The sequence below is a fragment of the Zalophus californianus genome, chromosome 11 (assembly GCF_009762305.2).
Source record: "Zalophus californianus isolate mZalCal1 chromosome 11, mZalCal1.pri.v2, whole genome shotgun sequence".
Lineage (NCBI taxonomy): Eukaryota > Metazoa > Chordata > Mammalia > Carnivora > Otariidae > Zalophus > Zalophus californianus.
The window spans coordinates 38,842,761-38,859,846 of record NC_045605.1 but is presented as its reverse complement, the minus strand read 5'-3'; the positions used below and the strand labels follow the sequence as shown (position 1 = coordinate 38,859,846).

The 17,086-nt window shown below is 35.1% G+C and overlaps 1 protein-coding gene across 13 annotated transcripts in view; it reads left to right on the top strand.

Moving 5' to 3' along the window:
- The window catches only part of CEP295 (centrosomal protein 295), a 52,851-nt gene that overhangs the window by 3,866 nt on the left and 31,899 nt on the right, over nucleotides 1-17,086 (top strand). For 10 of the 13 annotated variants that reach the window (XR_003517471.2, XR_003517472.2, XM_027579812.2 and 7 more), the window contains exons 2-7: nucleotides 95-222; nucleotides 1,230-1,430; nucleotides 8,316-8,440; nucleotides 9,162-9,255; nucleotides 11,268-11,363; nucleotides 16,438-16,578. Coding sequence is in view for 11 of the 13 variants with exons in the window: in XM_027579812.2 (XP_027435613.2) it covers nucleotides 115-222; nucleotides 1,230-1,430; nucleotides 8,316-8,440; nucleotides 9,162-9,255; nucleotides 11,268-11,363; nucleotides 16,438-16,578 (765 nt within the window). In the remaining 2 variants the exon portion in view is untranslated. Of the gene's footprint in view, nucleotides 1-94; nucleotides 223-1,229; nucleotides 1,431-8,315; nucleotides 8,441-9,161; nucleotides 9,256-11,267; nucleotides 11,364-16,437; nucleotides 16,579-16,611; nucleotides 16,746-17,086 lie in introns of those variants that run through there. The other 3 variants (XM_027579814.2, XM_027579817.2, XM_027579816.2) reach the window with 3 other exon arrangements.

Sequence of the window (17,086 nt, the reverse complement as noted above, 5' to 3'; positions counted from 1 at the left end):
CTTTTAATGTCAACTATTAAATGTATTTTAAACATTGTTCTAATCTTTGCTGCCCTGTTTTAATAGACATTTTTCATTTTTTTTTTTAATTCAGAAACTTTAAAGTACTCGGAAATGAAAAGAAAGGTAGTGAATGCTGGCAAGCTGAGATTGAGTCCTAACGAGGAGGCTTACATTTTAAAGGAAGATTATGAAAGGCGACGAAAACTAAGATTGCTGCAGGTAAGGTTCATCTAGAACAAGGCTTCAAATTCTTTGTCTTCCTCAAATTATTAGTGTTTTTTACAGCAGAGAGTTCTGAGTGATGCATTTAAAACCCTTTTCTGGCTGTTTAAGAGCCCTAGGAAAATTTGAAAAAATAGGCTGAAATGGTAAATAGATGAAGAGTTTGAGATAGGGATTATTTGACTCGGTAATTACTGGAAAATGGTTCTTTAAACATTTTTCAAACTATGTGTTACTGATGAAGATTAGAGTAGGAAGATTAGAATGGCTTTGAAGAAGAATGGAAAGATTATAAGCTGCTATAACATTTATTTAAGAAGTTGTAGATTATTTTCTTGAAGTCTTTTCAGAGTAAGATAGTTAAGCCCTTGTGAAGCGTGTTTTTAGGTGCCATTCTGTCTGAAATTGGGGATGATGTACCACAAATATGGACTTCTCATCTGGCTCTGTACTCACCTGGGCTATAAATTTTATTCTTTTTTACTTTTTTTTTAAGATTTTATTTATTTGAGAGAATGAGCAAGGGAGAAAGAGAGAGAACACGAGTGGGGGGAGGGGCAGAGGGAGAGGGAGCAGCAGACTCCCTGCTGAGCAGGGAGCCCAAAGCAGGGCTCCATCCTGGGACTCCAGGATCATGACCTGAGCCAAAGGCATCCATTCAACCGACTAAGCCACCCAGGCACCCCTTGGCTATAAATTTTATTGAACATCCTTACCATTTTAACCTCTTACCAGTTATTAAAATGATAATGGTAGTCCTGTTAGTCCTAGGGTTGGGGAGAAGATAATAGCTAATAAGTTAGAGAACTTTAGAAGTCGTCTTGAGGTTTTAACTTTTTTACATCACCAGATTTTCCGCTTTACAGAGGCCTTATCTAATATAGATATTCAGAAGAATTGATACACCTGAGGAGAATTCATTGAAGTTCCTATTTCCAAATAGCTTTTCAAAAAACTTAAAGTAAGCCTCTTCTCATATAATCTGTTAAATATGCATTCTTTAGGTTCGAGAACAAGAAAGGGGTATCGCTTTACAGATAAGAGAAGACATAAAACAGAGGAGAAATCAGCAATTAACTCGTTTGGCAGAGGAACTAAGGACAGAATGGAAAGAATCACAAACTCAGAAAATAAAGAACTTGGAAAAGCTGTATTTGGCAAGTTTAAGAAGTATGGGAGAGGGACACCAACAGGCCAAAGAAAATGTAAGTGAATGCTTATTTGACTACCTGTCTGGTAGTGGTATTGGTAAAAAGTAAATTGTTTATAGTATACATGGATGTATAGAATTGGTTTTGGCCAGCCTGAACTAATTTGTTTTCTATGATTATTTTTTTAAAATTATAGTTTACATTCAGTATTATATTAGTTTCAGGTATACAACAGTGATTCAGCAGTTACATACACTATGCAATGCTCATCCTGATTATTGTATTTACCAGCTGTCATCATACAGAGTTATTACAATAATATTGACTATATTCCCTATGCTGTACTTTTCATTCCCGTGACTTACTTATTTCATAGTGAGAAGTTTGTACCTCTTAATCTCCTTCACCTGTTTCACTCATCCCCTACTCACTCAACTCTGGCAACCACCAGTTGTGTTTATTAGTCGATTTCTGGTTTTTTTGTTCATTTGTTTTTTACCAGTGAAATCATAAGGTATTTGTCTTTCTCTGTCTGAATCATTTTACTTAGCATATTACCTGTAAATTCCATCCATACTTCCATAGATGGCAAGATCTTATTTTTTTTTATGACTGAGTGATACTCCATTGTATATATACACCATATCTTCTTCATCTCTCTATCTGTCGATGGACAGTTGAACTGCTTCCAAGATTTGGCTATTGTAAATAATGCTGCAATAACCATGGGGGTGCAGGGGCTCCTGAGTGGTTCAGTCGGTTAAGTGGCTACCTTCGGCTCAGGTCATGATCCCAGGATCCTGGGATCAAGCCCCGCTTCCTGCTTTTGCTGCTTCCCCCTTCTTCCCGCTTCTGCTTCTTCAGGCTTCCTGCTCAGTGGGGAGTCTGCTTTTCCCTCGCCTTGGCCCTTCCCCCCCTCAAATAAATAAATAAAATCTTAAAATATACGGGGGTGCATATATCTTTTCAAATTAGTGTTTTCATTTTCTTTGGGTAAATACCCAGCAGTAGAATTACTGGATCGTTTGGTATTTTTAATTTTTTGAAGAACCTCTACTGTTTTCCACCGTGGCTGCACCAAATTACATTTCCACCAACTGTGTGAGGATTACCTTTTCTCTTATATCCTCACCAACACTTGTTATTTCTTTTTGATACTAGCCATTCTGACTGGTGTGAGGTGATACCTCATTGTGGTTTTAATTTGCATTCCTCTAAGTAGTAATGTTGAGCATCTTTTCATGTGTCTTTTGGCCAGCAATATGTCTTCTTTGGAAAACTATTCTGATCCTCTGCCCATTTTTATTTTATTTTATTTTATTTTTTAAGATTTTATTTATTTATTTGACAGAGAGAGACATAGCGAGAGAGGGAACACAAGCAGGGGGCGTGGGAGAGGGAGAAGCAGGCTTCCCGTGGAGCAGGGAGCCCAATGTGGGGCTCTATCCCAGGACCCTGGGATCATGACCTGAGCCGAAGGCAGATGCTTAACACCTGAGCCGCCCAGGCACCCCATCCTCTGCCCATTTTTAAATTAGATTTGATCTTTGTTGTTTTGAGTTATATGAGTTATTTATATATCTTGTATATTAATGCCTTATCTAATATATCATTTGCAGATACCTTCTCCCATTCAGTAGGTTGCTTTTTTTGGTGGTCTCCTTTACTGTAAAAAGCTTTTTAGTTTAGTCCCAATTGTTTATTTTTGCTTTTTTTCCCCTTGCCTGAGGAGACAAATCCAGAAAAATAAGGCTAAGACTGATTTCCAAGAAATTACTACTTATGTTCTCTTTTTGGAGTTTAATGGTTTCAGGTCTTGCACTTAGGTCTTTAATCCATTTTGGGTTAATTTTTGTTTATGTTGTAAGAAAGTGTCCATTTTTTCCAACACTATTTATTGAAGAGGCTGTCTTTTCTCCATTGTATATTCTTGCCTCTTTTGTCACAGATTAATTGACCATTTAAACGTGGGTTTATTTCTGGGCTCTCTATTCTGTTCCATTAAGCTGTATGTCTGTTTTTATGCTGGTGCCATACCGTTTTGATTACTACAGCTTTGTAATACAGATTGAAATCAGCAAGTGTGATGCCTCCAGTTTTGTTCTTCTTTCTTAAGATTGCTTTGGCTATTTGGGGTCTTTGTGGTTCCATGCAGATTTTAGGATTATTTGTTTTAGTTCTGTGGAAAATACTATTGATATTTTAATAGGGATTGCATTGTCTCCATAGATTGCTTTGGGTGGTATGGACATTTTAACTATTCTTCCAATCTGTGAACATTGAATGTCTTTCCATTTGTGTCATCTTCAATTTATTTCATCAGTGTTTTTTTAATTTTCAGAGTACAGGTCTTTTCACCTCAGTTAAATTTATTCCTAGGTATTTTATTCTTTATGATGTAATTGTAAATGGGATTGTTTTCTTAATTTCTTTTACTGCTACTTTGTTATTAATGTATAGAAATGGAACAGATTTCTGTGTATTTTGTGTCCTGCAACTTTACTGAGTTCATTTATTGTAATAGCTTTTTGATGGAGTCTTCAGGTTTTCCTATATGTGAAACTATGTCATCTGCAAATAGTGACAGTTTTAGCTCTTCCTTTCCAGTTTGGATGCCTTTTATTTCTTGTGTGATTTCCGTGCCTAGGAATTCCAGTACTATGTTGAATAATAGAGTAGACATCCTTGTCTTGTTTCTGATCTTAGAGGAAGAGCTTTCAACTTTTCACCATTGAGTATGATGTTAGCTGTGGGTTTCTCATAAATGGTCTTTATTATGTTGAGATATGTTCCCTCTGAGCCTATTTTGTTGAGAGTTTTTATCATGAATGGATGTTGATTTTTGTCAGATGCTTTACCTGCTTCTATTGAAATTAATCATATGGTTTTTGCCCTTTGTTTTGTTAATGTGGTATATCACATTAATTGAGTTGTGGTTTTTGAACCATCCTTGCGTTCCTGGAATAAATCCTACTTGATTATGATGAGTGATCCTTTTAATGTATTGCTGAATTCAGTTTGCTGATATTTTGTTGAGGATTTTTGCATCTGTGTTCATCAAGGATAAATGGATGTGATTTTCTTTTTCTGCAGTTTTTGTCTGATTGTGGTTTCAGGGTTATGTTGGCCTTGTAGAATGAGGAACCATTCCTCCCTCTTCTATTTAATGGACTAGTTTGAGAAGGGGTCAGTATTAACTCTTTTTTAAATGTTTTGTAGAATTCACTGGAAGTCATCTGGTCGTGGAACCTTTATTTGTTGGGAGTTTTTTGAATACTGATTCAGTTTTGTTACTAGTCATCAGTCTATTCATATTTTCTATTTCTTCCTGATTCAGGCCTGGAAGATTGTTTCTGGGAATTTATCCATTTTTTTCTAGGTTGTCCAATTTGTTGGTATATCATTTTTCATGGTAGTCTCCTCTAATCCTTCGTTTTTCTGTGGTATAACTTCTCTTTTAAATTTTATTTGAGTGATCTTTTTTCTTGATGAGTCTAGCAAAATGTTTCTCAATTATGTCTCTTTTCAAAAAACCAACTTAGTGTCATTGATCTTGTTTTTTTTTTAATCTATTTTTTAATTTATTTCCACCCTGATCTTTATTTCCTAACTTTTACTAACTTTGGGCTTTGCTTCTTCTTGTTTTTTAGTTCCTTTAGGTGTAAGTTTGGTTATTTATTTGAGGTTTTTCTTGTTTCTTGAGAGAGGCCTGTGTTGCTAAAAACTTGCCTCTTAGAACTGCTTTTGCTACATCCCAAAGAATTTGAACCATTGTGTTTCCATTTTCATTTGTATCTACGTATTTTATTTCTTCTTTGATTTCTTTGTTACCCATTTGTGTTTAATAGCATGTTATTTATTCTCTATTTGTTTGGGTTTGTGTTTTTTGTTTTGTTTTGTTTTTTTCAGTTTTTTTCTTGTAATTGATTTCTAGTTCCATACTGTTGTAGTTGGAAAAGCGCTTGATATGATTTGACTTCTTAAATTTATTGACTGTTTTGTGGCCTAACATGTGATCTATCCTGGGGGATGTTCCATGTGCACTTGAAAAGAATGTGTATTCTGCATTTTTAATTTTTTTGGATGGAATGTAATCTCTATATATTTTAAGTCCATCTGTCTGAATGATCTGTGGATGTAAGTGGCTGTTAAAGTCCCCTATTATTACTGTATTACTGTCACTTTCTTCCCTTTATGTCTGTTAACATTTGCTTTATATATTTAGGTGTTCCTATGTTAGGTGCCTAGATATTTACAATTGTTACAGCCTCTTGTTGGATTGATCCCTTTTTATTATGTAGTGCCTTTCATTGTCTCTTGGTATAGTCTGTTTTAAGGTCTGTTTTGTCTGATAATAGGTATTGTTACCCTGGCTTTTTTTTTTTTTAAACTTCCATTTGTATAGAGTATCTTTTTCCAGCCCTTGACTTTCAGTCTGTATGTGTCTTTAGGTCCAAAGTTGGTCTCTTGTAGGCAGCACATAGATGGGTCATGTTTTATCCATTCATTCACCCCCTTTTTTTTATTGGAGCATTTAGTTCATTTACATTTAAAGAAATTATATTTTTTTAAGGTTTTTTTAACTTTTATTTATTCATGAGAGAGAGAGAGAGAGAGAGAGAGAGAGGCAGAGGGAGAAGGAGGCTCCCAAGGAGCAGGGAGCCCGACGTGGGACTCGATCTCAGAACTCTGGGATCATGACCTGAGGCGAAGGCAGACACTTAACCGACTGAGCCATATTGATAGATACGTACTTATTGCCATTTTGTTGTTTTCTGGTTGTTTTGTAGTTCTGTGTTCCTTTCCTCTTCTCTTGCTCTCTTTGTCCTTTGATGACTTTCTTTAGTGTTAATGCTTGGATTTCTTTCTCTTTGTGTGTCTATTACAGGTTTTTGGTTTGTGATTATCAGGTTCATATATAGTGTCCTATGTGTATAGCAGTCTGTATTAAGTTGATGGTTGCTTAAGTTTGAACACATTCTAAAAGCACTACATTTTTATTATCCCCTTTCATATTTTATGTGTGTGATGTAGTATTTTAAATTTTTTATTTTGTGTGTCCCTTAACTAATTATTGTAGATATAATTGATGTTACTACTTTTATCCTTTAATCTTAATACTAGCTTTATAAATGATTAATCTACTACCTTTACAGTATATTTGCTTTTACAGTGGAATTTTTTTCTTTAATAATTTTCTCACTTCTAGTTATGGCATTTTCTTTTCCACTTAAGTCCCTTTAACATTACTTGTAAGGCTGGTTTCATGGTGATGATTTAATTGTTGACATTTTAATTATTTGTCTTGGTATGTGCCTCCTTGGTTTCATGTTATTAGGTGTTCTCCCTGCTTCCTGGACCTGGAAGTCTGTTTACTTCCCTAGGTTAGGAAAGTTTTCAGCTATTGTTTCTTCAAATACGTTTTCTGCCCCTTTAAGTCTCCTCTGGGATTCCTATAATGTGAATGCTGTTACGCTTGATGGTGTCTCAGGTCCCATAACCTATTCTCATTTTTTAAATTATTATTTTTTATTTTTGCTGTTTAGCTTGGGTGCTTCCCACTACCCTGTTTTCCAGCTCACTGATTCATTTTTCTGCATCGTTTAACTTACTGTTGATTCCCTCTAGTGTATTTTTCATTTCAGTTACTGTATTCTTCAACTCTGATTGTTTCTTTTTTATATTTTCTCTCTCTTTAAGTTCTCACTGAATTCATCCACTCTTTAATCCCCGGTGAGCATCTTTCTCACCATTGCTTTTAACTCTTTACCAGCTATATTGCCTGTCTCCATTTTGTTCAGTTCTTTTTTTGTAGTTTTGCCTTGTTCTTTCATTTGGAACATATTCCTGTTTCCTCATTTTGTCTGACTTTCTGTGTTTGTTTCTGGGAATTAGGTGGAACAGCTCCCTCTCCTGGTCTTGAGGGAGTGGCCTTATGTAGGAATGTCTCCAGTGTAGACTGAGTGTGCCTGGTAGCTTTGGCTAGCCAGCTGGAGCTGCTACAGTTGTGGGCCAGGTGTGCTGCACTGTGGGACCAGCCTGATGGGACAACTAGAGTGGACTTGGGCATGGACCAGGGGTCTCAGGTGCTCTCTGCTGGGGCCATACTGGCAAGATGACTAAACTGGAGCAGGCTGGGGTTCCTGGGGTGCTCCGTGTTGGGGCTGCCCTGGCAGACCTGCCTCAACTTTTTTGTATATTAATGTCTTTCAGTAATGCTGCTAGATGCATTTCCTAGTAAGAGTCACATCAAGTAAAATCTGTCTTCATATGGTGTTTAAATTGGAATTATTCTCTTGTAGTCCTTAACTGTCTGGGTAAATAAAATAACCTTCTGAATCAGTTGTTGATTATTTCAAGCATTTTGGACAGATTCATTGGGGTGAATTCAGATTTCCTATTTTATTATGATTCTTCATACCTCTAAGACATGTATAGTTGAACATTGTATATACACTTATATTTCATTCACATATAGTAAAAATTCTTTGATGACTTTCAAAAAGGCAAAGTAGAACTTTAACAGTGTTCCCTGACCATATTTTGTTTATTGTGAGTTATGGTTGGGAAAGACTAGATTCTGGTCCCAGAGATAGTTGCACAAAATAAATAACCTGGTTCCAGAGAAGGCAGGTCTTTGATATCAAACAATTAGTGAGGAAAATAAATATCTTTACAGTATGTGACAATGAAATATGTTCTTGCTCTCTGGGTTTAATCTAATCTGTGTTTTTAGTAATAGCCTTAAGTTGTGACATCTGATATTTATAGTTTTATTTATGCCACCATTAACTTTTTGCTTTAGTGCGCCGTTTCCCAAACTTCAGTCATTTGAATACCTTCATGATTTTGCCCTGACTGGAGAAACATCCATATTACTTACATGGTTGGCATTTTAATCTTGTTTAACATAACATTTTAAGTAATATATATTTTTAGGAACCTGATTTAAATGCTCTGGCACGGCGGGCAGCAGAAAGAAGAAGAAAAGCAGAAATGAGGCATAAAGAAGCTCTAAAATTACAGAAAAATAAAAAAGAAGAACTAGTGAAACAAAAAACCTGGTAAAGTAATAATGAAATTTACCACATTTTCCACTGAAAAGTGATATGGCTAGAAGTAGAGAGTACATTGGGTACTGTTTAAGCAGGTATTAAATATAAGTCATATGGTATATCCATTGGTGTGTTAAACTTGGTTTAAAAATAATGCAGTGGAGGTGTGGTTTACCTTGGTGCACAAAGTAACACATGAACTTTCTCTTCTCATATGACTTCGACAATTACTTAGTTTCTGGAGAAATGTATGGCTAGTTCAAAATGCATGTCCCCCAGAATCTGCCTCTGATGTAAAAAAAAAAAAAAAAGAAAAATCAGTGCAATTAAGAACATGAAAAGAGGTTTAGACTCTTGGCAAATCATTTTTGCATGTTGTAAAGATGATGGAGCCTATTACTAGTCAACAGTGCTTATTTTATACAGTGACCCCAATCTTTATCAACATTTCTGGTTTTTAATCTACACTATTGTAAATGAAGAAATATTAGATGTTTGTTGGGTCAGTTTCACCATAGGGCTTTATGTCTTTAAAGATACACCTCTTTTACTTGGTTTGCGTTTTCTTATGTGTCCAGTGTGTATAGATTGTTTATTAAACAGCATATTGAGCCTGTGGGATCAGATTGGAGGATTTCTTGAGATCCTGTGGCTTTTATATTTTAGACCCTGAGGGTTGTGTTCTAACATTACTTGAGAGATTAATTTAGGACATCTCTTGTTTTTCAAGGCATATAACAGCTCGAAAGGAAGCACTGCTTGTGGAAAAAGAGAGATCGGCCAAAATTACAAGTTTGCCACCACCACCTCCAACTCTTTTTGAGGTGAATGTCTTTGAGTGTTGAGAAGAACTAGGTTATAATACTTCTTCTTTACTATTAGAATTCAATGCAGGTCAAAATTTCATTTGCTTAAACTTAATTTTTAAGCTTACAGGTAACACATGAGTATGTCTGGAGTATTTAAAAATAATCTTAGATATCATTTTACCCATTCTTTAGTATGTAACTCTGATATATAATTACTTTTTTTGAAAGCACAGGACTAATATTCCTGATATCTTATATTTAGTCTGTATTCAGTTTTTACCAATTGTCTTAATTTATTTTAGTTGTTTCAAAAACCATATTTTTGATTTTTAAAAAAGTGTAAGTGGTTTGGTCTTTTTTTTTAATGTCCTTTAATTATAATGTAAAAAAACAGATTATTTGCCCTATCAACTTTTTCACATTCAAGATTTGGGTGTTGTAAATAGTTATTATTTTACAGGTAAAGAAGTTAGGTTTGAAAGATAAATTTACACAAAATTACATAAAGTGGATGAGTGAAGTCTGTTTATGGGAGTAATACGTGTGCTTTTGTGATCTGGAGCTTGTTTTTGAAAAGACATTAAGTAAAGTGGAAATTAATTTTAAAAGGTATTGGTTCTTTTGTTTTACAATAGCTTGTTGTAGTTATTGAAATGGCTCTTTGGATGGTTCTCACAATTACATAGTTATTTTTATCTAAAATATAGAAGTAAACCCCCCCCCATACATATAGGGATATCTGATTTCATTGTATATACAAGTATATTTTATGTATGTAAGATGAGCATAAGTACCAGATGTTGCCCTCTTAAGCTTTTCATTTTGTCAGCCTTCCTGCTTTTATGTGGAGCCATCTGCTACGCCATTTGATCCAAGATTCAAATGGGAAAGTCAGATTTCAGTCACTCCCTCAGTATGGTGTTAAAAGGTGTTAAAAGGTGTTAAAAGCAGTATTTTATCCATGATGCGTTTTGATTACCTTTATTGTAATTCATAATGTTCCTACCGAGCCAAGGTCACATATTTACATAAATAAAACGTGTAAGTGCAAATATGAATGATGTGCAAATGTGTAGCTGAACTTTTTTCCCCAACTTTCTATTACGAAAATTTTCAAAATACAGAGAAAGGAAAATAGTAAATAGTTTATATCTATACATGTGTATAGATTTCAAATAGTTGTATGTACAAATGTATACATTTGAATTTAAGTTGTAGAGATGACGTTTCATCCTGAATACTTCATTACGCTCCTTATAAGAATTAAGGACCTTCTCTTATGCAGCCGCAGTATCACATTAAGGAAATTAACATTGATTTCTTAATACCACTTAATATACAGTCCGTAATCAACATTCTCCAGTTGTCCCTAAATTGTTTTATTTTACAACTTCTTTTTTAAACCAGGATCCAGTCGGGCTTCACCTGTTGCTTCTGCTTGTTTTGTCTTATTCTCTCTTGGAATTATCTTGCGCAACCTGGGTCAACTTTTTTATTTCAGACTTTTTGAAGAGACTAGTTTCTCATATTCTGTATTTGTCTCATTTGGTTATGGTGGTGACTACAAGAGATCTCTATCATAAAGGTCTATTTTTCTCTTTTCAATTACCGAGTAATCTGGGAGGTGATACTTTGGCACCAGACAGGTATCTGTCATCCTTCTACATTTATTCATTGTCCTACTTCTGTTTGAACTTTCTCATCACTGGGCATGCACTACCATAACCAAGTGATCAAACTTAGAATCCATAAAAGGAGAGCAGCTTGCCGATCTGTGCCTCCTGCTGTGGTGTAGTCAACTGTACAGCATTCCTGAGTTAGTATTCTTGCCTAAGTATACTCCAGCTTTTAAACCTACATTCCAGGTAATGGAAATACAGCCCATGTAGAGAAAAATGAATAAGGATAACTGATTAAAAACAAAATTACTTTTTTTTATTGGGTCCAGTTTTTTTGGGGGGGTTCCAGCTTTAATTGAAAATTAATACTGTTAACCTAATACTCCATTGTCTGTGTTCCTTTTTCAGAACATTGAACTAAAGAGAACTTCTAGTGTGAAAACCGGTAGATCCACCTATCATCATCTTTGCACTTTTGTGAATAGAGAGATGGACACAAAGCAGGTGATTGACTTATTGTTGTTAACAGTCCGCACTTTGTTTCTCTGTTCATTGAAGTGAGTTATATCTATACATATTCTCCATGAAAAATTTGGAACTGTACACATAAGCATAAACTATAGGAAAAACAACTACAATTCCATCACCTAAAAGTAATGTGATTAATACATTAATGAATTTATTGTAGCCTTTATATGTAAACATATGCACACTTTTCAAAACATAATTTTTTATAGACACTTAATATTTCATCATAGATTTAACCATCGTTCTTTTGTTCATTTCTTTCTGTTTCTGTAAATAATGCAAACATAATCTTGTACATTTTTGTCTACAACTCTGAGGTATGTTTAGAGTAGACTCCTAGAAGAGAAATTACTGGTTCCAAACTATGTAACATTTGATACAATCATTAAATTGGATATGGATCATTAAATTGCCTTGTAAGAAGTATCGGCAACTTATGAGAATGACCATCTTACCATACCTTTCTCCATTCCCTTGTATGGATGATTATGGTTTAGAAATTGTTGCCAGTCTCAAGAGTGATAAATGATAATCCTTGCTATTGAAATTGCTATCTCTTTGTAACTGGATTTTAATTTCTTTTCATGTTGGATATATTTGGCTCCTGGGAAAACAGACTTTCTCAATATAGCTTTCCTGTGGAGTTTAGATCACAGCAAATACACATTTTGGTTACATGCTTAATGGCAGTTGTTAAAATCGCTATTCATCAAGACCTAAGATGAGTATTCTCATTGTAGAATTAACTTCCAAGAAATAAGAATAAATCTTGATTTGTTTAAAATTGTAAATTATTATTACAACTTGAATTATTACTGTAACAAAAAACAGTAACTTCAGTCTGTAGCTAACTTGTTTTTGTGGTTACTATATTACATTTTGCAGTACTAAATAGTTTTCTCTCAAGTAATATTGATGAAGAAAAATGTGTGTTTACCTAGCTATAGTATAGGGTACCACTGATAGTCTTACAGTGAGTTATTAAACTTTTCTCTTTGATTGTAACTAAAAGACCTCTCTCTTCAGTTTCTGGCTTGAAGATTGGATCAGTAGTATAATGCAGTTTTATAAAAACAGTCCCACAAACTGAAGCATTCTGATATTTTCTTTATTTGCTACTTTATACCATCACTTGAGAAAAATCTCTCTCTTTTAAACCTTGTGGAGCAATGTGTTTGGTTTTCCAGATAATAAAATTACCTCGGACTTTTCATCTGCATCTAAGCTTATATCACATGCACAATAATTTAGCATCTTTTCTGGAGTAGAATGATAGGATCTTTACAGTGGGTATCATGCAAAAAATACTTGCCCTCTTGGCATACATGGTTGGTGATTTCTTTAGCTGCTTTCTGCAAATAAATTATTTTCATGTGTTCAGTCAGCCTAAAACATGTACGAGTGCTGTCATATTTTGCTTGAATCCTGATAAAGTAGTTCTAAAATCTCTTACATGTCATAAAATTTGTATTTGGCTGAAGTAGAATCGCTCAGTCCACTATATTCCCACTTAGAGCCAGTTCTTCTCTGAATTATGTTCAGCCACGTTTGCTTTCTATGCACACAACTAACAGAACATGCTTGCAATTTCTAAATTATTCATGGCCTTCATTGTGTTTGTTCTTTGTTAACGATAGTTGCATAGCATAGCATTTGTTTAAAATAGATTTTTTTTTTCCTAGAAGTATTTTTTCTTTCTTTTTTTTTTTTAAAGATCGTATTTATTTATTTGACACAGAGAGAGAGCAAGAGAGCACACGTGGGCACACAGGCACAGGGAACAGCAGGCAGAGAGAGGGAGAAGCAGGCTTCCCGCTGAGCAGGGAGCTCGATGCAGGGCTCAATCCCAGGACCCTGGGATCATGACCTGAGCTGAAGGCAGATGCTTAACCGACTGAGCCACCCAGGTGCCCCTAGGAGTATTTTTCTAATCCAGTCCACCATATTGTTTGCTGTGAGACCCGCAAAATAGACAAGTAAAGCAGAAACTCTGCTGTCATACTTAAAAAGATTTCTGTCCAAATGTCTGATGTACAAGATGCAGAAATAGCATATTTAATAATATCACTGTTTCATGCACTGCAGAGTATAATTCATGGAAAAGTTTTTAGAAACATGTTTTCGAAAAATTTTTGCTTGGGATTCACAGTTTTTGCAAGTTTCCTATACGTGCTGGATTCAACTACTAAAAACGTAATCTAACAATTATTTGGACCAGATTTTTATATAAATTTTTAGTGTCATTAACACAAATCTATAAAGGATTGCCTTCCTAAAAATTCTTGTAAAATCCTGTTTTGAAGTTCGGACAGTGACTCTAACCCTTATTTTCTTCATATCCTTCATATACCTCATTGTGTTTGGACTGAATATGTTTATTTTGAGTGTTGTATATTTTAAAGTTTTTCCTTCCCTTAAAATTTTGGTTTAGCAAAATTGACATTCTGCTATTAATTCACCCTCAAATGATATGACGAATTTCCAAACAATTTTTTTCTTAAAAATTTCATGGCCTAAGTGGAATGAAATATTGTTCCTAGAAGTTACTTCATTTAATTTTATGCATTTTAATTCCCTAAATAAATGTTTTGAAGACTACATTATTGATTTAATCTAGCTTTTGTTGTTCTGCCTGGTTTTATGTAGATTTACATAAATATTTATTGGCTCAAAAGGGATATAATATTGAAAGTGTTGACGTGGTCTGCTTGCTCCCAAACACAACGTCTCTAATTTAGCCTCCAGATCAGGGGTCATAAGGTACTATCTGACATCAGCAACAAAGCACCTATAGAACCAATCAAGAGAAAGGGTTCTACTTGTCCAGGCCTTCTTGGACAACCAAAGGACTGACAGCTGGGGTTTATCTTTTCCCTTCTGAAGGCTCGAGGGTTACAGCTTTACAGATAAGGTCAGTCCTGATCATAAACTTGTGTGCATTTGCACAAAACAGTAGTTAACCTATCCCTCCTTGCCTTAAATCCCTAGTGCTCACCTCTTTTCCATGCTAATAAGTGCCCTTTGCAGCATGTTGTCCCCCCTCCCAATAGGGTATTTTCCTCTGCATTAAAAACGTGTTCAGGCAGATACCCTTTCTCTTCATTGATTTTCTTAAATACACCCTGGAAACTGCTGCTGCTTCTGTTATCTTGATCTTTTTAAGCCAAATCTCTTTCTAAAATTACCAAACTGTCCTTTGCTTGCTCTAAATTCTCCAGCTTCAGGTCTTTCACCTTCCTTTTGCTTTAAGACTTCCTTTTTCTTGGGCGCCTGGGTGGCTCAGATGGTTAGGCGTCTGCCTTCGGCTCAGGTCATGATCCCAGGGTCCTGGGATCGAGCCCCGCATTGGGCTCCTTGCTCCGCGGGAAGCCTGCTTCTCCCTCTTCCTCTCTCTCTCTCTCTGTCTCTCATTAATAAATAAATAAAATCCTTAGAAAAGAAAAAAAGACTTCCTTTTTCTTGAATCATATTAGAATTAATAGGTATGTGTTTTCTTGCAACAATTCACCTACAGAAAAGCTGCATTTTCAATATGAGATAAAAGTTATTTTGCAAAAAGTGCAAGGTTTTCATGCCTGCTATTGTAGCTGCAGCGAAAGCTTTATAAATTCCCTTTTCTTTTTTTACAATTTCCTCACACTGGATTCATGGCAGGCTACTGCAGCTGCAGACCACAACCCACAGTGTATATCAAGCAGTGCAACTTTTTCTTGTAATGTCATGACTTGTCTCTGCTTCTTGGGAGCGCTTCCAGTATCACTAGTGGTACTTTGTATGGGCCCCATGATGTTATTCAGAGTTTACGGTATTACTCTCATAAACACAGTGAAAAATACACAAGAACCACGAGACAGTCACTTTTTGCCACCATACACGATTTACTGGTGAGTTGAATTGCTCACGCAGGAATGATTAGTGTCACACAGTGTTTTAAGCAGATAGAACACTTGAGCTCACTGCGATAGCAACAGGACGTGGCTAAAAATTACAGTAGTACAGGATGTACTACCGTTAATTTTATGCAGTTATGACTTAAATACTGAATCTTTATGTTTACATTTCTTTCGACTGTGAATGCCTTCCATGTTTGGTCTGTAAGTGCTTATGTGTGTAAGTTTTGATAAATTTTAACTTTATATAAGAGATTTTTATGTATTTATGGCAGTAAATGATAAAATAGACTAGTACCTTACATATATTTTATGCATTCATGGCATATCTAACTTTTCTTAATTTTTCAGTATTTCCAGGCTACATGATTCATCTGCTAGTTTTTTCAAATTTTTGCAAATCTCCAAAATATTTTCCAATATATTTATTGGAATAAACCCATGTATAAGTGGACTTGCACAGTTTAAATCTGTTAAGGGTCAACTATGATAGCTTTCATAATCATCATCATTATTTCACCTAAGAATTTTGACATATAAAATAACATAAGGAGATGTTTACTTAAAGTTACATTTGGAATGCTTACCCATATTTGAAAGTGAACATTCAGGCGTAATAGTAAATCCAGGTAATGTGCCCTTCCCCCACTTACTTGCTATTGTTAGCTTGGTGAGATGATAGCTGACTGAACAATCACATAATCATTGATTATGTACAAGTTTTAGGAAGTCAGAAATTATATTAAAGTAGTTGTTTGGTGATTTGACCTTCCTGAGGTTGAAGTCAAGCAGCAGATGTTGACTGAAAACCAAAGACAAATCTCAGTGCTTCTCTAAATGACCTTTGCCGTCTGTGGCTTCTTAACTACTGGCTTTGTGAGTGCTTACAACACTGTTTTACTGGAATTTCTTAACAAAACAACGATGGAGAAATGTGTGGGTGAGAATAGTGTGATCTGGTTTAAAATGAACCAGCTTGCTAAACTTTCACGAACAATTTTATATTTTTCATACATGTGCTTCGTAATTGTGGGCATTTAAAAATACAACTCTTCTTTTTTAATTTTATATAAGTAGGAAAACATGATTTTAAGGTTGTTTTTTAGTTATCACTTTATTTCACAATTTCTGAAATTGTCTAAAATGTTATTGATTGCTAGCCAGATCCTCATTTGGCTGCTGAAGAAGAAGCTAAGAGATTGGAAGAACGACAAAAACAAGCAGCACAGGAGAGAATGGAACAGTGTGAAAAGGCACATGTACGGGGTTTCCAAGCAATGAAAAAGATCCATTTGGCTCAAGTAAGAATTCTGGCTGGGACCACTACTGGTAGTCGGACTGAAAGACTAGAACTAACGGATCAGTATAAATGGTTTCAAAGTACAGAGGTGTGAAGAATGTGAAAATAACAGTCTTCAGCTCACGTAATTTCAAGTTTCCCGACTTTTACCTCCTGTTTGAAATTCAGGTTGGGTGCAGCAATTCTCACAGTATATTGCTGTTCTAAAAGTTTTTATAATGATGAATTTATTAAAAATTTAGTATTTTCATCAGCCAGAAATGGCCTGAAAAGAAATGAATCACTTTTCTTATTTAATGAATTGCATTTGTGCTCTGCAGATTTTAGGATTCTGTTTATTAAATATTTACTGAGCAAAGCACTTGTTGGCTTTGCAGAGTATTGATTCAAAGGTAGAGTCATGATCCTGGCTATCAGGGAGCTTTGAAAAAGTGTCATAGAGCCATACGATACGTATTATGAAAATTGGCTTTATAATTTTAGCTTCTGTCACGCTTATTCAGTGTTTA